Genomic DNA, 22,743 nt, shown 5'->3' on the forward strand with positions numbered 1-22,743 from the left:
CATTCACCGGCTCATTTCAGAACAGATGCCAGAAGCTCTGAGATCAGAGATTGCACCAGGGAGGACACTGACTGGTAGCCTTGAGGTACAGCCCAAGTAATTCAAACCCGTGCTGTCTTTAAGAGAATTAGATATTTCATGTAGGCTTCCTTGGATTGATCTTTAGGGATTACAAAAAAAAAGTATGAAAGCTTGCTAAATTTCAAGAAGCAATTTAAAAATAGCACACCAAAGTCAATAGTTTTACAGCCCAGGGGTGCCTGAACACACCACAGAGTTTAATCCTCATTAAATTAAATAGGTTTATAACATTTAAAATTGTTTACTATTGGAGTTCCACATCAGTGTTTGCACACACTAGGTTTTTGAACAAATTAAGCCCAGTTTCCGTCCGGTGCCACAGGAGAGTGGGACGGTCCAGCATCTGCAGCCCCCCAACTCCACGCCCTGCCACGCAGCCATGTTAGCAGACAGCCAGCAAATGGCACAAGAAAAAGAAAAAAGCAGAAGCAATTCAAAAACAAAAGCAATGTAAAGGGATGAACTACAAAAAAGTTGCAGCACCATGTGGTGGACAAAGAGGCGAATTACACATCTGAGTACCTTTGTATTTGCACGCAACAAATCCACAGACACAATGCTTTCATTCGCGCCAAGCTAAACTAAACTACATCCAAGGAGTTTTACTTTAATGCTCCAGAAAGACTTTTAAAGTATCTGGAAAACCCACTCGTGCAAACAGTCATGCCATTGCAGCGTGAGAAAGGGCAAAAAACGTTGTGTGTACAAACACACCAGGAGGTCAAAAGGGGCGGTTTCATTTGGGTCCGGTAGATTCTGGGAATATTAGAAACAGAAAAGTCAGGCCTGGAAGGGACCTCAGGTCACATCTAGTCCAAACCCTGGCTCAAGGCAGGATCATCCTCCCCTATATCATGCCGGACAACTGTCTGCTTGACCTGGTCTTAAACACTTCTATGGATTTCATAGACATTTGGGCTGGAAGGGACCCCGGAGGATGGACAGTCCCGAGCTCCGTAGGAAGCTTGTTCCAGTACTTGGCCACCTTCAAAGTGAGACAGTGCTTCCTAACACCCACCCTAAATATCCCTTGCTGCATTTAAGCCTGTTGTTGCTTTTTCTCCCCTGACTGGTGGGGTAATGGGTCACTTTAGGTTGGCGAGAGGAGAAGTGACTGGCTGTTGAAGTGAACTTTTCCCATCCAGCAAACCTGAGATGATTCGATATGGCACAATGCTGCCTTCCTGCACTTCAGTGGCAGGGCTGGCAGTACAATAATGAACCAGTTGCTGGTTGCCAGAATGGTTTATGTCTTAGCACTTGACTGTTTTCATTACTTCTACAAGCCTGGAGGAAGCACAGCTATCACAGGGGCTGCAATTATCTCCGACATAAATTGGAAATGAAGGACAGTCCAACACCTGACTTGGGAAAAGGCATCCAAGGCACGGAAGATCTCTTGAACTTCTGTAGGTGAATCTCTAGAGAAGCAACCCAGATTCGTGTCAACAGAAGCCACGACGGGAAGACAACCTTGGAGGTGAACCTTTAAGGTTGCTTTGCAAGCTGCTATACAAAGTAAGACCGAACAGTCGCCTGCCTTCCCCCTGACGTGGTGGCTCCAAACTAGGTCACGAGTCTGCCCATAATACTCATGGTGCCCAAATTAAAGTCACCTAACCAAATCCCCACCCGTTGCACTGCAAATACATTCCTTAACGTTATTTGAACAAATTTTTTGTTGCTTAATCAGAAAGCCCCTTCTGTTCTTGACTTTGTCCTTCAAGCGGTTGAACACGACGTTCATGTAACTAAATCCCTTTCCTTAGCAGCATTTCTGACTTGACAATGTGAGCTTTTCAAAGAAGAATGAATGCAATCTGTGGGCTGAATTGATAATGCAGGCAGATTAAAACAAATGCTATACAATGCCCCAGTACATGCCATATTTATGTCGAAAGATGATTGCTTTTAGGAGCAAGACAATAGGTTTAGTACTGAGGTAGCAAAATATATTCTGTATCTCTTCCCTTTCGTAAACAAACCCTTTATCGAGGAGACACGTACCCACGTCACGTCCCAGTGATCAGCATGGAGTTGATATAACTCTTGACCTGCAATCGACTCTGTTATTTCAAACCCTCGGATCTATTACGAGATGACTCAACACACGGCGCTGGAGCTTCCTCCTCTTATTTATTTCTTTTCTTTTTTTTAACCGCAAGTATTCAAATGTTAAACAATCCCACTCTCTCGGACAGGAAAACTGTGTACATTAAAGCTGCATTTTGAAGTACCGCGACAGTCTGAAAAACGATTCCAGGCAAACCTTCCCTTTGAACCAAACAGACCTGCTTTAGTTCACTGCTCTTCATTTTACTCTGCTGACAAAGTACTGACCACCTGCTACTCCTACAACCCTAGCCCAGCCCGGCCTTTCTTTTCTTTCTCTTAGCCAGTTTCTGATCCGAAGCGGTACTTTAATTCTCACTCCATCACACTTAGTTGCCTTACAAGTGCATCTTTGACCAATGGGGGTGCTGGTTGTAGCCGTGTTGGTCTAAAGACATAGGTTGTTGTTTGGGTAAATGCTTGGGTAAACGGGATATTTTTTATTAGACCAACTAAATAGTTGGGGGGAAAAGTTCTTTGCAAGCTTTCGGGTACAAACACCCTTCTTCAGGCAACCTGTTGTGCAGTTTCCATGTCAAACAGCAAAATTCAAGATCACGAGGTCCCTTCCAGCCCTAAACTTCAGTGAATCTGTGAACATCTTCTATGTTTTGGGGGTGTTGGTTGTAGCCGGGTTGGTCTTTGATCAAGCACTTTGAGAAAGCCCGGGCAGATTCTAACGACCAGCATGTACCTTTGCCAAGTTGCTGAAAGACATCAAGGCACACGTTTGCAAAGGCTGGTTAATCCTCATCACTCATCAGGGAAAGAAATGTTTCTTCTTACATATCTGAGCAGCACTGAAGTGTGATTGGGCTCAATCTTGATTAGACCTGCTGGGCATGACTGCAATTTATACCACTGCATCATACCCATGCAGGAGTTGGCCCTACACTTCAAATTCTGCCTTCAGCTACCTCTGTGAAATCCCAAAGTGGTACAATTTGGTTTGCAAGTCTCTATTACTGATGATGGTGCTTAAGACAGAGCACAGCTTGACTTTTCTATCCCACGAAGGGTTTGAATGCTTGGCAGATAGAAAACAAAATCCTGTTTTACTTATAAAGCAGATCCGTTTGATTCAGAAGTCACTGAAAGACTCATAAATGTGTCACCCCAGGATGCTATTTTTTTTTTCCACGCAGAGAAGAGTGTCTCTGCCTCCTGTAATTTTCCTGGAGTACAGGATTGTTAATCTCCAAAGCCTTCCTCTGCAGTCTAAACAGTTAGGACAAACTCTCCGCCGCTTCTTATTGCTCTGCCTAACAAACCGCAACGTTTCCAACTGTTGCAGGATGAAATTATAGTTCAGTCCTTTAGCTGCTAATTTGTTGTGTTAATGCAAAGGGAGACCAGGTGACTATCATGCATGCGTTTTTCTGCACTGCGAGATGATGATGTTGAGGATGATGTTTTATTTGTAGTCAAATGGCACCTATACTTACCCAAATTCAAGGAAGTTCGCCGCTGTCTGCATTGATCCTGAAAACCTCGCCTCACAACAGGACTGATGATGTTAAAAAGAGTGGTGACGGCGAATAACCGGCATCCCTACAGCTTTCTAACAATGATCTCGATGGGAGCAGAAACGACTAGACCGGTTTTTGTCTGGAGAAACCTTGTGACTCTACACTTCACCTGCCTTTCTTGCCCCTCTCTGTTGTTTTGCCCGCACCCCTACACACTTCGGTGATCAGAGACTGATAATTTGCTTAGAAACAATGACCATCTGGTAACACCTGGATTTCAAAGGCGTGCCTATTAACTTCCACAGACGTCTCTGGATTTCTCAACTCATCTCTTTTAATGAATGGGTGTCGCCCGGCGCGTCTTAAGACAGAGCTCTGCAGAGAAGCTGCAAACAGTTTCACCAAGAAAAAAACAAAATCCCAGGTCTTTCAAGGTGTTTTCCATTTAGCAGATAGGGGATCACCTTTGAGGCAGCAACAGAGATAACCACACATGAGCCGCGAAGAGATTAGGTACGTGCTACATCTGGGAAGGAAAGGGGGAAAGCTGGCCTATCCAGAGACTTGGCCAAATACTTGGGAAAGCAGAAGGCAAAAAAAAATATTGTAATTGCATATTATGTTTGAACTGAAGAATATGGTAATGACTCAACATGCTAATAAGGACATTTAATTTCTAAGATCACCCACAGCAAGATCGATATCGAAAGGAAGAGGGGGGAGGCACTGGCACTCTGTCTTGAGCTAAGTGGATGTGACAGACTGCCGGCTCGAGAGACGAGAATGAATGAAATCACTGAGCAATACGGGCTAAGACAGGCAGCACCCCAGCTCCTAACCTGCACACACACCCCGGAGTCTGCATTAATGAGGGTTTAAAAGCCCAAGGCTGAGAGAGAGCCTATTCAGATGCTTTTCTTGTTGTGGGGTTTTTTTTGTCCACAATTCTTAAATGAACAGCCCCTGGTTACTCTACACCGCCCTTGTGCACCCATGCTAGGAGGGGTGAAGGTGGAGAATGCTTCTTGAACCCCACTTCCTCCACACACAGACAGACCCAGCTGCTTTCCCCATGCAAGAACAGGTCTCGGGTGAGTGCTTGCCACTCTGGAGTGGGTCCTGGGCTCAGCTCCCCTCCAAGCCCAGCAACAGTCAGGCTCATCGCAAGGGCGTGCATGCTACAGACAGCACAGATAAGGGTCTTTGGGTAGACGTGGTATCTTTTATTAGACCAACTAAATCATTGGACAAGCTTTTTGCAACCTTTCGGCACAAACTCCCAAGAGCTTGCAAAGAACAACTTGCCCAATGATTTAGTTGGTCCAATAAAAGAGATCACATCTACCCAAAGACCCTTGCCTGACTGTGTCCTAGACCAAAACGGCTACAACCAACAACCCTAAAGCATGGAAGATCCAACAATTTAGTTGGTCCAATAAAAAGAGATCACATCTACCCAAAGACCCTTGTCTGCCGATGTCCTTAGGCCAACACAGCTACAACCAACAACCCTAAAGCATGGAAGATCCAACAATTTACTTGGTCTAATAGAAGAGATCACATCTACCTGAAGACCCTTGTCTGCCGATGTCCTTAGACCAACACAGCTACAGCCAACAACCCTAAAGTATGGAAGATCCAAAAATTTACTTGGTCTAATAAAAGAGATCACATCTGCCCAAAGTCCCTTGTCTTCCAATGTCTCTAGACCAACACAGCTACAACCAACAACCCTAAAGCATGGAAGATCCAACAATTTAGTTGGTCCAATAAAAAGAGATCACATCTACCCAAAGACCCTTGTCTGCCCATGTCCTTAGGCCAACATGGCTACCACCAACAGCCCTAAAGCATGGAAGATATACCTCACACGTGCTCATGCATTGCACAGGGACCCCTCATGCCTACCACAGAAGAGGGCTAGAAGTGGAAATCTAGAGCATCAGGAGGATCTGGCAGGAGCTGTAGGGTACCAAGGAGCTGTGATAATCTCCTCCCCCTGGACGGGGAGAGAGACAGTATTGGATTATCTGAATTAGGGATGGGAAGAGTCAGACTCAGGCGTTTCTGCATATCGATGGTGGGTGGAGGCTGGAGCTGCCAGTTCGCAGGGGCCCTGGGCACGACTGCAGTTGTGTTCAGCTTCTGATCAGGCAATTGTTGGTTGGGGAAACAGAGATTTCCAACAGACCCATGTGGAGTGCAGCACAACACGTATCATCCGAAAGCGTCTTGTTCTGTTCAGCTAGAATGACACGTATACAACAACAGGGTATTTCTGCTCTCGGTAAGAAATATTGGTACTCAGCCCTTCACCGGGAAGCATTAACAGACCTGAACTGATCAAAAGAGCTGAGCAGTTAGTTAAAACTTCTACGAGTCACAGCACTGGGCACGTACCAGAGTTGCCTGAGTACTACATCTACCGGAGTTTTATGTCTGCTAAAATAATCCTCTCTTATTCCTTGCACTTTTTGAGGTTTCTTTTAATAATGACAGAAATAAAAGCAGACTGTCCCACCGTGACATTAAAGCAATTATAATCTATGGCTTTTCTTTTTTAAAACTCAAAAGAAGATGGGTCTGTGATGCGAGATCTAAAAAGCTGGGCTGTGCCAACAGATGGCTACCAGAGGGACACCGTACCCTTCAAAGAGATTTATTTCTGCAGTCTAGGGGCTTCCCTGTTTAGAGTGACAGCTACAATATTGTTAGGGCTTGAACACACTGCTTGAATTGAACATACTGCTTGAAGGAAGGGGCTGCTTCTTCAAGATGCCCAGGCAGCTGCTTTGCAGCTTTTTTCCTGAAAATTAAATTCTCTTGTGCCTGCTTATGTTAAAAACAAAATGAAGAAAAAGAAGAAGAAGAGCAGCAACAATAATAATAACAACCCTACTACTTCTGGCTCAATTTCTTTGCCAATATTTTTACTTAACTGGCCTGTAATTTGAAGAAAACTCCAGAGGACAAGATGACATCGGTCAAATGATAAATAAAAATGCAAGGTAACTTGTCATGGGAGAGCTCTCCTTTGGTAACCATGGTGCTGGGAAATCTGCATTTCCCCCAAGATTGCTACACGTTCAAACAATTTCCTTTACTGGTAAAAATTGATTGGAGGCATCCCTGACTTGCTTGAACTGGAACCCCAAGGCGGTGGAGACTTTAAAGCAAGACTGAAGCCAGGGATGCAATAGCAAAACACACGAAGCACGTCTGAATCCAGGGATCGACTGCAACTGCTGCAACAACGTATGGTCTGGAGAGGCTGAACCTCTGCAATGAAGTCGGGTCCCTGTTTGGTTTGTAAAAGGGCCAGCACCAGTCCGCACATGGTTTCAAACACTTCACAACCTTTGAAACTGGCTGGAAGGGGTTATGGGAAGAGCTGAGTAATCTGGGAGCATCCACTGCCACGTGGAGTTACAGGTGGGAAGCCACACGACTGGACACGTTGCTTCCTTGTGTGCCACTGGCTACAGACCCGGGCGTGCTTTAACCAAGCCAAAACTGAATGGGCCGTTAGTCTGAGATGGACTCGTCACCTTATTGCCCTGCTCAAATGTGTCTGAAGCTACTAGCCAAACGCATCCCGATATCTGCAGGGGCTATTTGAGGTGATATGAAGACCATCTGGAGTGAGTGACACTCGGCTGTTATGAGTTTCATTGTCCCGTGTATAGCGATAACACCGACGGGCCCCAGAGAGGGAGCAGGGCCTCCCTATACACACAAATAGCATCATCTCCTCTTGCGGTTTCCAGATCCTGCCTTAGCTGTGCTCCCAAGCTCCTGTCCCACCTCCCATCCTGGATCCTGTCTCCAGTATCTGCCCTAGCCTGGTTTCCAGTCCGGCTCAGAGGACCCCAGGAGCTGTTCTGGCTTCCCCAAGTCCTAGTCTCTGACACCATCCTGACTACAATTTTTGGATCTCGGTTTCGACCTCACACCTTCCTGGCCCCTGTCTCACCTCCTGATTCAGGCTTTTGCGTTCTCCTCCGACTCTGATGCCAGCTCTACCCTTACTTATGCTAAAATATAGATGACACTTATGGACACACAGACATACGTGATGTAGCCGGCAAGAGAAAAATCAAATCAACCACAGATCACAGCATGCAACTTGCCTAATTATGAGTAACGCCTCATATTTTTCATCTTCAAGAAGGCACTTTGTGAGCAAGCGGACGGCGTTGCTATGGGATCGTATCGTGCTCAACAGCTGCAGATGTAAGAGTATTTATGCAGCTTGCTGGAAATGGTCCTCCCTGCTTCCTGGGAGGACGATTCAAATTGAGCAAGCGTTCCTGGAGAAATGCTAGCCACGTTTGGTGCTTCTTCTACGACCGACCCTCCGTTCTTCTACAAAACGTGCATGTTAGCTGGTGAGGGATGACATCTAGACTTTCTCAAAGGTCTCCAAGATGGAACTATTGTTTGCATTTCCTAAATCAGAGAAAGGTAAGAAGCAGCCCAAGCACATATAATCTGGCCCCAGCCTCCAAATGGTTTAAACCCGCAAGCAGAATCAATAGGAAGAAGCCCTGCGGAGAAAGCAATTACATTGCAAAAGCAACTATATTATAGTGCTGTTCAGACTGGAAGGCAGGGAAACGTAGCAGTAAGGTCATCTTCACTTTCCAGATTACCTACTGGAGCTCTCTCCAATGCTTATTGCTGGCAAAATATTAAGGTTTGGTTGTGATATGATATCTCCTTGCAATAAAGTGCTCCTCCTGCTGCTTGTGGGTTTCTATCGACAGTAGCATCTCATCAAAATGACACGACTCCTTCGCTTTACTCCCTTTTTTACGGTCAGCAGGCAATAAGTAGAATCAGTTTCTCAGCTGAAAAATAGAGTTGAAGGGTTCAAAGGTCTTTGACAAGAGCAGAAGCAAAATGGATGGAGCTAATGGTGGCCTGTTTAACTACAGTCATTCTGAGGTCATGCCCAAAGTCAGTAAGAAACTATTATAAGATCTTCTGATCAGCCTGAGGATTGAATTTTGACCTAAAAAAAAATCCAACTAGAAAACCATCATCCCCAAATACTTTGAGGTTATTTTCCCACTGGTTCCTACCAAGCCTGAGACTGATGGTCTGCAGGATTAAAGGAGCCTTATGCTGAATACTACAACTCCAGGCGCATGATGTTCAATCTCAGGACAGCAGGATCTCAAGATAAATGCACAAGGCGCAAACTCTGCACCCAGTGGCCTTCAAAACACTGAGCAGACAATCTCAATAGCCTCCAGGATCAAAATGTATTGCATTTCTGTGCCATAACTCCCTTATTACATTGCAGCACTGCAGACAAATCAAAAGGCTGATGAAATGCCACGTTGGATACTTGCAAGGATTTATGAAGACCAAATTCTCCTCATCTTACAAACTCCCAAGGCTGCAATCAACACGCTTCAATTCAGGGCACATCAGCAGCAGAACAGCTCAACTGAGCCCCTGTATTAAGCAAAAGTACTAGGGGCTTCATTGTTCTTACCTTTATTTGCAGGATGGTCACAGGACACCTCTCACCATGGCAGGGTATTCAGGCCTGCCATGTTCCTAGCATGTAAAATGGTAAGCTCCCAGCCCTTTGTGAATGAGGTTGGCTCTCCTCGACTTGCAAGGCAGGTGGATTATTTGCTTGTTGATTCCTCCAGGGTTGCAAGGGAGTCTTGCTTTTGCTTTCAAGAGAAACCGCACGTCTTCTCATTTCTAGGTGCGAGCCAATCACGCCCCTTTTGTGCTTTTAACAAAACGCAAAGCAACCGAACCCGAAATAATATTAGCAGGAACAATAACAAACAATCAGCAGTCTCCCGGGCCGACGCAATCAAGGGGCAGGGGAACAGGAAAAGGGACCGGGCGCCCAGCCGCTTCCCCAATCACCCCGATTGTTCCCAATTGCATTTGTTTGTCAGTAATTGTATTTGTTTCTCGCCTTGCAGGTACGGATGTTTTTACGAGGCTCCTCACTGCGGAGAGCACACCTTCCTCGGTGCACCAGCACCGGCTGGGAGCTTGTCAGATCTCGTCAGCCTGGTTCAGAGAGGAGACCCAGGCTGCAAAGACCGATGCGGCCGAGTCAGAGAGCTGTGCTCTTCCCTCTCTGCAGTGGCTAGCCATTGCTGCCTCCCAGTGCAAGAGCACATTGCTCAGCAGCTGCTCAGGTGCAGAACTGAGATCCTAAGTACTTTTGCATGCTGGACAGGCCTTGAGAAAGGCTTTGGGGGCTGAGCAATGCCCCCATCGTGGCTTCGTCGCTGCACTGATGACTTTGGCATGCGTGAGAGGGAGTACTCCTCAACAAAGACACCTGAACTGACCTGTGACCAAGCCAAAGCCGCCCATCATTTAAATGCAGGGAGAGGCAGTGGGACGCCCTATTCTCTTAGCCACAGAGAAAAAGAGTGATGGGTCCAAGGCCAAAGCAGCAGGTTATGACAGACAGTCCTCAACGCTTCCTTGCAAGATGTTGTTTTAAAAGGGAACGCTAAAAAGACGGGACGTGAAGCAAGCACAACGCAGCAAAGAGCCCTCTGAGGGCAGGTGTCCTGAAGCGACCTGATGGGCTGCAGCAACGTTTCAGGCAGCCACCAGCGCGGCGTAAGGAAGCGACTGCGTGGGGCAGGTGGTGGCAGCATCCCAGGGCAGGGCTGGTTTGCAAGCGATGGGGAGAGTCTCTCTCGGCGTTTTCTGCTCCCCTTTCCACTTCGATTACGTCCTCTTCCCTCTGCTGCACAGCGCTTTGCATCCTGAACGAGCAAGGCAAATGTCTCCCCACGGGCTCCTCGCCCCAGCTGCTCAGATGATGCCAGCACTGGGTCCGCTCGCTCCCCGTCTGCTTTCTGTCCTCTCCTCCCATTTGGAGCCCCTGCATACATCCCCATAGATTTGGCCTGCCATCTCTCCACCCTCTTCCGCTTCAGACCCTTTCTCTCTCTTGTTGGGTTTAGTTATGGTCTCCTCTGATCTGGTTTGAATTCATTCCTGGTGCATGGATTTGTTTGGGGGGTTTTTTTTTTGTTTTTTTTGTTTTTAATACAGACATGTTGTAGGCAAGCTGATGAAGAAACCCAGCGCTTGGGTTGGAAACTGCTATGGGAAGTTCATGTCTGGAGGAAAGGGATTTGTCTCTGAGACTCCTTCTTCGGCTTCATCAAACCCCTCTCCTTGGGCAGCGCTTTTGGATGCTTCATCCCAGCCCCAGCAGGGAAAGCTTTTCAGCTTAGTCCAGCCTTTCTGCACGTGCATGCCCTTCTCTCCGTGGCACCTACGCAATGCCCAGCACTGCCGTATTAGAAATCCCAACACCTTGCATGTGCTTAAGGGTCTGAAGACTTTTCTAAAACATCACAACCTAAAAAACCCCCCAGAGAGAAAATGGATAGCATGTGTGTCTACGTCTCTCTATGTATGCATTATACATCATGATCTATCCTCTTCTCTCTCCGTTGGTCTATTCACCTATCGGTGTCTTACCTTCTCCCTATTCATATTGTGCTAAGCTCCATCCCTGCTTAAGCCTTAGTTTTACAGTGGCTATTTTTATATTTAAGCATATCCGAAGTAACCAGAGACCTGTTTGTCAGTGCTGATGTCTAGACTTAATAAATCCTTAAACTCAAAGCCTGTGCCCTTGAGAGAGAGGAGTGTACAGATTGCAACTGCACATGCTGTTCCCGGAGCAGTTTCTGACTCTGTGCAAAGCTTGTTGCTCTGGTAGCCTACCATGTGTTGATAGCCCCAAGCTACGCATTTTGATTTGGATGAAAAATTCAAGACTTCATCCCAAAAGTATCAAATCCAAGGTGTTGCCTGCCTCTACACAGCAGCCAGACCACTTTCTACCTTTGCCCCTTGCCTTTAAAGAGCAAATAAGCAACAGGTAGCTCAAATGCAGCAAGAGGGACTGATTTCTGGCACCTTATTTCTCTCATTTTCAGAGCAACCAGGGAGTATCGTCTAAGAAAAATGCATGGCTCCTGATATGAGATTAAAGAGAGAAAACAGACAGAAATAGGGATGACAGCAGAGCTGTGCGGTCCTTACTTCGGGGCCGTCCACCTTCCCAAAGGGAAGGAGGAGGCTACTGCAGCTGAAGCGATGGGAGGGAGCAGCAGCCAGCTAGGAGCCAGGAGACGAGACTCGAAGAGGCAGGCCGTCAGCTGGACAGCCCTGCCTTGCTTGGACGACCACACACTTCAGTCCCAAAGTTTTGAAAGGAAAGTCCAGGGGCAAGCAGTGCAGCATGGTAAGAAACACATGCATGCCCTCCTCTGCCTCCAACAGCTCAGGCTCTTGCATTTCACCACCCTGGAAAGACATGCTAAATCATGTGGAGAAATTGAGAAATTTCCCTTCTAGCATTTGGCTTCTGGGGGTATGAACAAATCCTATGTCCATCCACTTGACCTCAGTCAAGTCCCCCGACTGGAAAACAAGAGCCCCCGACTCCAAGCGCTCACTCCCCTTCCGAATTCAGATGCTTCTGCAGTGGTCGTGTCAGGGGTCTCCGGGCTTCACTCCACACATTAACATTAGTGCAACAGAGGAGCAAACATATTGCTCCCAGAGTTCGCTCAGAGGTAGGCCCACTATGAAATTATAGACAAAAGCCAAGGTAGGTAGCCCCACTTGGCACAGTTGATTGACTTTAATAGGTGCTGATTATGCTGCTCATATTGCATGAAATTAAAAAGCTTACAAATGTTATGAGCCATTACCCTTCCATTTAAGGGAGCTTATGACATGTTAGCAACATTTAATGAAATTCTTTTCAAAATGCCATCGGCAGCCTCAACGAGCTTCCGCCTCAAAAGGCAACTTGGGGAATTATTTCACAAAGTTTGCTTACTGCGGCGCTTCCAATGTCTCCTTCTTCCAGGACCTGCATGGCAGCGGGAAGATGGGTTGAACCCACTCTACTTGCCTATTTCTTTCCTGCGCAACGAAGCACGCCACTCCCCGACAGGTCCCAGATACTGCAGCAAGCAGGAGAGGAGAAAAGGGAGGTATGCAAAATCACGTAAAGTTAAATATTCCCAAAATCCCTTGAAAGTTCAAACTGCAGGGATTTTTTAAATTTATTTTCACCAGACATTAACGCAAAAAGGAGCCAGCATCAACTGTTGGGGCATGCGCCAAGCTGACGATTCTTGCAACGCGCCTTGCTACTTCTTTCATGGCTTCGGTCCATCTCATCTGTTCTTCTGATTGCCTGCTCTCACCTTGCTGTTAGCGAGTAAGGACTCTGCGACGACCGAACCGAACAAGACATTTGGATCACGCGTGCGCGAGCCCTAATGACGAACGGGCTGGACTAGCAATGCTACAGATGTTTAATTGCTTCTCCAAGGGGGCTGGCTGGACACAGCTGCGAGAATGGCTCTCTGCAAGGCATCTGGTAATTAGCAATTCCGTTTTTGTCAAGTTAATTGGGGTTTTAAAATAATATTTTGGCAGTACCTGCTATGTGCATTCAACGGAGAGGAGCGGGATCTGTAATGCGTGGCACAACAGGAGACATCGGTCTTCAGCAGTGCCCTTTGCAGGGCCAGGCCCCGCAACCTGAAAAAGTCTTAAGGGACTGATGAGAAAGGTGGCCTTGTCCTATATAGGCCCGCTGCATCACGTATAGTTCATCTCTTCTCTTATCAGCTCATTTTCTTCGGGAATAGTTCAAATGATAGAGAAAAATCAGGGAATTTAGGGCCCGGTGAGTGATGGCGAACAAATGGCTTAGGAGGGTGGCTGTGCACTGACTCCAGCGAAGCGATTAATGCTCTTAAGTGCTTGCTTGGACCAGGGCCTTAATCATTAGGAGACAATCTCGGTACCGTTTTCTTATCCTGTAGAAAAGGAAGAAAGAAAATATCTGCTCCCCCCTGCCCGTGAAAAAAAGACCCCATGCTTCGTTTTGTACGAGTGATTGGGGCCTTAACTGAAGGCTAAAGTCTATCTACGCAGCTTGACTGCGCAACGTTACAATTATCTTGCCATCTGCACTTGCCTCTCCTTGTGCATGGATGTTGCTTTTTAATCCAAATGAGCATTTTATTGTTTATAAGCATGTATTTTTGGCTACAAGGCAGGTAGGCCCCACTGTGGATCCATGTCACTGTTTAATCCAAATGAGTTTTTTTTTTTTTTTATTGTTGATCAATGTGTATTTTTAGCTTTGGGGCTCGTATACCCGCAGAGCAAATAATACAAGAAAATACCTGGATTATGAAGCCGCTCCTGCATTCTGCAGTGAAGCCCCTGCCCCAATTTCCAAAGCTGTGCATTGCGAGACAACTGCATTGGCAAGATAATTATTTCTCAGCCTTAGAAGCTTCCTTTAAAGCCGGCGTCATTTAAATATTGATTTGGGGGAAGGCTTTCTTTTCTTTTTTGTTGTTGTTGCTAATAACAGAATCATTCAGAGAAATGGAAAATATCTGGAATTATATCATGCAGCTGCTATTAAGTTATTGCATTGATGCCAACATCCTATTCACTAGTCGAAAAGATAATGGTTATTGGCCCCAGTCCTGGGAGAACAATGGCTTAAGGCTGCTCCTACTGAAGTCACTGCAGCCCTGTCCCGTGGCCCTTACCCTGCAAACTGCTTGTGCTGAGGTCACCCCCGCTCTGCACAGATGTCAGGATCCTCGACACGTGTAAAGCTTCCAGGATCGGGGCCCGGAGCACCCCATCAAAATAAAACTAAAAGCTGCCGTGGTGTATCTGGCACCAAACTTTCCCGTTCGAACATTGGGACTATTTTTTGCCAAAGTACTCCGCAGTCATTTTAAAAGCATGATCTCAGAAAGGAAAAGAAGAAACAGAACGGCATGATGGACCTGAGAGTCTGGGCCAACCCGGGGCCTGGAAAGGCGGATCAAATTCTGCGGTAGGACTGCAAGCGTGCAATCGAAGAGAGACAAGTGAGCAGATCTTTATCTGGAGGAGAGCTTTGTCCTGCAATGGGGTCCGTGCTCCTGGAGCTGGCCACTGGCACCACTGTTTGCCTATAGGGACACAACTACAGGCCCATGGCGAATAGTTTCATAAAACACGAGGGGCTCAATCGTGCAATCCCTCCCCTTACTCACATGAGTAACTATTGCCTTCAATGGGATTGCGCATGCACAAGTGCTCACAGAATCGGGGCCTCATTTTCTATACAGGAAATTATTTTCTATACATGAAGCTGACCCCCGCTGACTTCCTGCCCCTTGGGCAGGGGACTGGATCCGATGATCTTGCAAGGTCCCTTCCAGCCCTAACGTCTATGAAATCTATAGGTTATAAAAGTAAAGAACAAACAACCATCAAATTTTAAAAAATAGCATACGCTAACTTGCCTTTGCCTCTTGACTGAAGGATTTTGAATCCTAAACTTGCAACATGCCAATATCTCTTCCTCCTTCTTAGAGTCGAGATTACCATCTCTCTAGCTGTCAGGCAGTTATTCAAGTAATACAGCCTGCATTTTTACAGTGTCACCTCAGCACACTACTTTATTTCTGCTGTTATCGGGACAGAAAATGCACAGGCGTCCATGCTCCAGCCCAAGGGTCCTCCCTTTCATGTTGCCTCCGGACCTGGTAAGTAGCAAGCATCAAAACAAAACAAATCATTTGCATTAAAAAGGACTAAAACCTTGCTTTAAGGGAGTTTCCAGGAACCTGCTTGTTAATAGCTCTTCTCAAAAGAGGCATGAAATTTTCACTTTTAAAGATTCTACTTAAATTACAACGAGGCAGATTGAAGACCGCAAAACTGTTATCATGGCTTTCCAGCACATAAAATTAACAATTGTGCTGTTACGTGCAACTTTCAGTTGAAGTTTGTCTGTCTGATTTATAAGGAAGCAGATGGTTCGCACGATTGTCCACAATAAATTACGACGGTTAGAAAGACAGTTGCATCCCGAAAGCAACAAAAAAAAATCCAGCACGCAGATGGGCTTAGAGATGACCCTTCCAATTTTTAATAATCTCCATAATTTATGTGCAACAAAAGTGATGCAAAGATGCCTAATGCACCTTCTTGACTAAGTGCAAATCACTTTTATTTACTCAGGCAATACTTCATGGTCCAGTTAACTTCTTAATTAAAGGCAGCAAGATGCTCATGTTCCATGCAAGTGGCATGGAAAATAACTTTTAGTGTGCAATATGTTCAGCTGGGAGTTTAAGCTGCTCTGCTCACTTCTGGAGAACCTGGTGCATCTATCATTTTTCTTTCAAGCAAGGCTAAAGCATTCACCCCTCACTGCAGCCAGGTTCAAGCCTCCACAGCCCACTTCTCGGTGCCTGAACCTCCTCACAGTGCCGTGATGCCCGGTACCAGGCTACTAATATTTTACCAACAAACAGGTCTCTATTAGGTCACGAGGAACCACTTGAATCCACAGTACCTCTGGATTGGACATTCCCTATTTTTTTCTTCTTGAGTACCCACTTCTGGTTTTACCAGCTGCCCACATACCCCTACCAGCATATGTTTTATATTTTAATCCCTTAAATGCCAATTAGTATTATGAAGAAAGTTAAATCCGTCAGTATATGATTTCTCCTGCATGACTTTTGCCATCTTTTCTCCAATGCTTGATGAAGGGTATTTGTGCCCCAAAGCTTGCAATAAAAGAATTTTTTTTTTGCAAAAGTCTTACTGGTCTAATAAAAGACACCACCTTTACCATGAGCCCCGACTGCGTTTTCCTCTAGACCAATATGGCTACAACCTGGATACCTTGCGTATTGCTGGGGGGTACACATACCACAGTCTGGGGACCTCTGCTCTAGATGATACCTGCTCGCAACTTCAGTGGCAGGACTTCAATTGTGGGAGGTGAGATTCAACTGAGCCATTTAGCACCAATGTTGGCCGTGGTTGCCAAAGCCAAATTCCCTTATTCTGCAACTGCTGCAGCTGCTCCAGCCTCCCAGAGCACCCCAACGCCCCCCTTCCCAAGCCAAGGGTTTTCTCCATCCCCGCTACACCCCTTTTAAACAGAGATCCCCAGTTCTCTTTAGTTCTGGGGCTAAGATTCCTACAGAAATGGTTTGGGCATGTTTTTCCTCTTGACCTATGCTGGAATGGGAGATGCATGCACGAAGAAAAGGAGCTGCTGACTATCCTCATTTACAAAGACACAGTCCTAAAAGATTCCCATAGCAATCATCTTGCTCTAGCCACAGAGTTGCCAGGATTGGGAGCGCTCCATCAAGATATCCTAACGTAGCATTGGCCCAAGTCTGTTGAGATCATGTGACACTGCAGCTACTTTTGCCAAGGATGAATGCAGCCCTGCAATTTCTTTTACAAACAAACAATGCGGTACTTATTGTGTAACTTTATTCTAATAAATTACATGCATCTCAAATTAACCCCCCTGTCTTTTGCTGAACTTCATCTATTATACATAACCAGCATCTGGAAACCTTTTGAGCCATAAATAAAGTCATTATCTAAGCTAGCAGACTGTACACAACTCTTAGGTTGTTTAATTAAACACAAAGAAAATTATTATACATTAACATATTCCTGGCACTTTATTATTTGTCTTTTTTTTAAGGTCTTTTCTCTTACACTTGCATTTAAAACTACATTCTCCACGAGTGAAAATCTTAATTAGCTCCATAGGAATGGTATTACTCAGGATTTGTTAGGGGTATAACTGAGAGCTGAATTTGGCAATTAGCTTTTTTTTATTATGTTGTTAATTGTTAATAATTGTTAGCTGCTAATAAATCTCACGTTACAAGGGTGGCCTGTTTTGATCAAGATACTTTCATTTCAATATTACCATGCCCAGTGCCGGCTCAGTGAGAAGTCAGTGGAGATGTACACATTGGTGTGTTATATATGACACAGACACACACACACACACACACACAGCACTTTGGAAACACTCCAGCTGAGCTGTATATCGGGCAACTTGGATTCATGGCTAGTCTCTTACCCGGCTAATGGCAGTGATATTAATTACGATATGGGAGGACAAGTGGAGCGAGCAACACTTGCACAGGATATGCTTTACCTCCAGTTTCGCCTTCTTTGCATTCATTGAATCACCAACCACACCATTCACACAGCCGTAAGTAGCACGGGAAGAAACTTTTTGTCCCTCCACCACACTGAAATGAAGGCTACATCACAGTCTAAAGATTAAACTTCCCAGCAGCAACAAATGCAAGTTGTTCTTTATTCCCTTCATATAAAAAGTCGCTTCCAAAACCTAATGGTGGGACAACAAATAGAGCAATTTTTCCAATCAGTTTCTCAAACTACGCGATGTATTCCCTCATGTGCTCTATCCACCAAAGTGAATTATGTTACGAGGTTCGAAGGCTCTCCATTAATTCCAGGATGAAAACATTTATAAATATGAAAATTTTCTCATTAACTTCTCTTCCTAAATGATTCCGCTTTGACAAATCAATCTGCAGCCATTTTGCAGAGGTTACAACCTTCAATAATTAAATCGGATATTGTATTGGATGTTGCGTTGATTACTCCACAAATTCCAATTTCTGCAAGGCTACTAAAACGTCTAGCTAAGGGGATGTTAACGTTATTTAATTAGCTATCTGCCATCATCATCCAAGTGGGAGGTTGATATTTGAATCAAATTAACACTTCTGAACAGGAAACGGAAGAGATGATCTCTCCTTCGAAGTAGCACTACAAAACAGAAGGGCTGTGTAACCTATTCAGCTTTTGTAGAGCTGCTCAGGGCACACCAGATTGCATCGGGATGATCAGAAAGAGCTGATAATACATTAAATCTTTTCTTTAAAATTCTGTTTCAATCTCACTTGGGTTCCTGCTCATCTTCATGTTCGTAAAATGTTGCCTCTCTTGCTGGGCAGACCTCTTTTAGTTTTAGCACTAAGCAATTTAAAAACCTGCCGTGTTTTAGGTGTGCGTAATCAAGAACAATCAGAGTCCCTACTACAGCGGTTCTCAACTTTTTCAGACTCAGGGCAGCACTCGTTAGACCTGAGATGCCCCTTGGAGATGCTAGCTCTTACTGTTCACTCATTTCTCAACAAATAACAGAGCAAGTCTTCTCTTGCAAAGAACTAAGAAAGGCCACAACGGGACAATGTTTTTAATGCTGTGGCTTCCCATTTGAAAGCTCTGGCTTGATCTGGTGAATCGTGTTTGCACACCTAACGGTGTTAACATTGTGTAGCACCCTGCAGCACCCTTAAAAGGATCTCAAGGCACTCCAGGGTATGGTAGCACCCTGGCCGAGAAACACTGCCCTGGCATCATACTGGGTTGAGCCCTTAGTGAGGGTTTATTGCGAGTTAGGGTGCACAAACCAGGTGGATAATCCTCTCTCAGTGCTTGATCTCACAACCTTCAGCCACTTCTCAGCTCCCATGGTGAAATGATGGCTTCTTACGACTATGAGATTTACTTTTAAAAACAGAAAAAGCTTCTGTGAAACTTTGGATATAACTTGACATAAATACATGTGGGAGCCAGGCAACAGAAAACCCGTGGGCTCAGCCCCCAAATCACCTGCGTCTAGCCCGGCCATTGTGATCAATGGATTTGGTAGTACTCCACCAAGGAAATGTCATTATTTTTTCTCCTTTCCGGATAACTTACAGGTCTGGAGCGGATTTCTTTGGCGTAGAGGGGCTTCAAGAATTCTGAATCTCCTTCTAGCTTTAGACCTTTTTCTGTGATTCTCAGGTTTCCCATTCCATCCTGAAACACACACACAAAAATCATCCTATTAGCAATGATTGCTAAATACCCCCAAACCTGATGCATGAAAATGGCTGCCCTGCTTTTTTCCCCCCCATGCAGAAGAACGTGTAAAAACACTTGGAGGCACTGTACAATGCAATTACTCGGTATTATCCTTTCAGCTCCATTTCTGTGCAAAAAGTCTATTCCATGCCTCCTAATAAACCATTTACTCATATGAAAGATGCCCTTTTAAACTAGTCATCTCTGCTCAGAGAGAGAGATATAGTGACATCCTGTGTTAGCGTGAAATCATTCACTGTAACGTGTCTCTATAACGATACTACCATGTCATTCATAATGAATCCATGCATAGGACACAAAGAAATTAATCCGTCAGTTCTCAGACTGATAACAATAAGGTTTAGCTTTATAGAAACAAATCTTCGCAATGCTGGAAGGATGCACCCGTTCTGTCTATGCCAGCACTGCAATTACATGCGCAGTGGAATTTGGTCCTGCTTTTATTTTAACATCCCTTTGTGCAGGAAACCCACATACTTTTCTTTGTTTTGGATATTTATCGCAATCAAGAGGCGCAATCCTCCCCAAAACTGTGTGATGAAGAGCAAATGGGAGATGAACACGTGTAAACACACAAAATCCAGAACAAAACAGTGGTTTGGCCATGTAACAAGAAGGCCCAGCACCCTTGCCAACACCATCCTGCAGTGTGCTGTGTGTGGACGAAGACAGCGACAACCTAGGACAAGCTGGACACCAACATCAAAGACTGGATGGGATTAAAACTGACTGATTGTACAAGGATTGCAAAAGACAGAGAAGAATGAAGGTTATTGCTGCATCAAAGGTGCCCCAAGGATTGGTGCAGCCTCGGGACTGACAGACTGACAATAATGAAGAAAAAGTTATTTAAAGAGACATGGAAAGTAATTTTGAAGGAGTTTTCCCAAAAGCAGTGAGATGGGAATACAGACCAGAACATATCAAGAAAGTGATATTCTCACATATAATCAGCTCAGTATTTGCTCTGGGCCAGGTGACCAGATGAAGCCTCTTGTCTAGGATGTGTTCTCACCCAGCTCCATCCCTATCTGTGGCTCGTTTCCGATCCCTCCCCCAGAGCAGAAACAGCAAAGACTTGATCCCGTGCCTTCTTCTCCCTCTCACTGCCTGGGAACAACAGGGTAGCTTGAGCACCGAGAAGTGCCAAATTGGGCCGGGTACCTTTTTTTGCACCTCTCTTTTGATCAGCTCAAGCCTGGGCACTGCAAAGGATAACATGGTAAATCGGGGGGTGGAATAGGGAGGGGAAGGAAGAAGGCAATCTGAATCTCTTTTAAAATATCTACGTCTGCTGTTTGATCTAGGCACCTGCCTTTTCACCTAAACCTGACGAAGTCCCGCAGATCTGGCATGAAACGAGTGATGCCATGTGCACGCCTCCCTCTCCCTAGACATTCAGACTTGATCTTTGCCGCTATCAGTCCTCTTCTCCTCAGTCTAGCACCATACCGTGCTCCCAGCCTGTAGGCCTTCTCAAAAGATGTGTGCTTGTTGTCCCCAAAGCACCTGGTGCTTAGATGTATAAAATCTCCTTGACAAATGGTGTGAAGTATTGGCTGCAGGCCGCCAGCAGACGACTGCAAATAGACTATTTCCTTTCGAAATTGTTTAGTTATGTGTTTCCAAGCTGTAATGAAATGTCTGACACAGGATAATGGCAAACAAAATACATGTCAAAATTCTGTATGAGTTTTTCTTACGGGTTTGATACAATGAGACAGGTATACAGAACGAAACAGCACAGGCCCGCGCTAAAAATATCTCGATTTTAGATCATGAGAGAAAGTCATATAGTTTATTAAGACAGGTGTTTTAGGTTCATTTCCACTCTAATTAAGGAGAAAAAATATGCATGGGCGTGTTGGAGGGCAGTAGTGGATAAACATAGCATCCAACCACGTACATCCACATGCAAGACCATAGGACTGTAGGAAAGTCAGGCTGGAAGGGACCTCGCTAGGTCACCTAGTCCAGCCCCCTGCTCAGGACAGGAGCATCCCTGATTAAACCATCCTAGCCAATGTCTAATCCAACCTGCTCTTAAAAATTTCCAGGGATGGAGATTCCCCCACTCGCCTAGGTAGGCCATCCCAAGGCTTGACCGCGGCATCGATCTTAACCTCTGCAACGATGCTGAAGTTAGGCAGGACACGCACTTGCAGAGGCAAAGCTTAGCTCTGGGGAGCATCCAGCTCTGTCAGCTGTGAAACAACTCCCCGGCTCTGCCATTTGGATATATCTAATGCTTTCTGATTAATCCATGTGTGCAAATGAAGACACAGCTCTCCATTTCCCCCTTCGCCCTTCTCTCCCAGCTGGCGTCATAGAAAAGGACCTCCGGAGGTCATCTAGTCCAGTGACCTGGCGCAGGATCATCCCCATCTAAACCCAAATTGGCAACCCTGACACAACTGTGAGATACACCACCCAAACCTGCCACTGGTGAAGTGGGAGGACTACGGCAGCCGATGTCCTGCTCCTATAAAAGTGGTTAAAATACTCTCAAGAGATTTGTGTTCGGCTATGCACCGTGTCCTCATCTGACAGCCCAGGAGGGGGGACTGCAGCTACGGAAGAAGAGGTAATGGAAAGCCCAGGCAGATTTGAAGGAATTATTGGCAAAAGATGCAGAAGGAGACAGGATTTTAGGGGGGGAAATAATCAAAGATATGGTACATTCATGCAAACAGCCAAGAAATGGTGTTGGGAATAGCATAAGCCCAGCCAGGCATTTGCCAGGTGTTGCTGAATTTCACAGTGGGGTCAATTATTCTGTTTCACCGCGTGATTTAACTCCACGGTGGAAAAGGAAAGAGTTTCTTTACTGAGCAGCGGTTCCCTTAGAAGAAAGCCGGGCTTAGGCAAGTTAGGCGCGAAAAATGAATGTTTTCGCATCATTTTGACACGGAAGCTGTAAACCAACTTTAAAGAGAAGCGCACGCCGAGAATGGTATTGATTGCTTGAAGGGAGGAGGAATGAGAGATAGGGAATAAAGTGCAACGTGCTTCATTCCTGGTCCCTGGTGAAAAATCCTGGCTTATGAATTCTGAGTAGCTGTCGATGCAGAAGGCGCCTCATTTACCTTAAGCAGAAGTATAAAGAAAAACGAGTGCAGTACGATTAGGGCTGCCCTGAAGAGCTCCGACTGCATTTCAATGGTGGCATGCTTTGCTATTTTTGAGGGAAGAGGAATTATTACAGGCGTCTGAAGACCCCGGCGTGTGGAGGAGGTGACCTTTGCCAGGCTAAAAAAGCTCTGCAAATGCTTTCCTGAAATAGATATTT

General features: G+C 45.5%; 1 protein-coding gene across 2 annotated transcripts in view; it reads right to left on the bottom strand.

Moving 5' to 3' along the window:
* Window positions 1-22,743, bottom strand: part of SGCD (sarcoglycan delta) — a 297,404-nt gene that overhangs the window by 75,315 nt on the left and 199,346 nt on the right. For both annotated transcript variants that reach the window (XM_019506088.1, XM_019506087.1), the window contains exon 3: window positions 19,287-19,388. In XM_019506088.1, the coding sequence (XP_019361633.1) occupies window positions 19,287-19,388 (102 nt within the window). The remainder of the gene's footprint in view (window positions 1-19,286; window positions 19,389-22,743) is intronic.

This window comes from Gavialis gangeticus, unplaced genomic scaffold, assembly GCF_001723915.1.
Source record: "Gavialis gangeticus isolate Ggan-Ray unplaced genomic scaffold, GavGan_comp1, whole genome shotgun sequence".
Taxonomy (NCBI): Eukaryota; Metazoa; Chordata; order Crocodylia; family Gavialidae; genus Gavialis; species Gavialis gangeticus.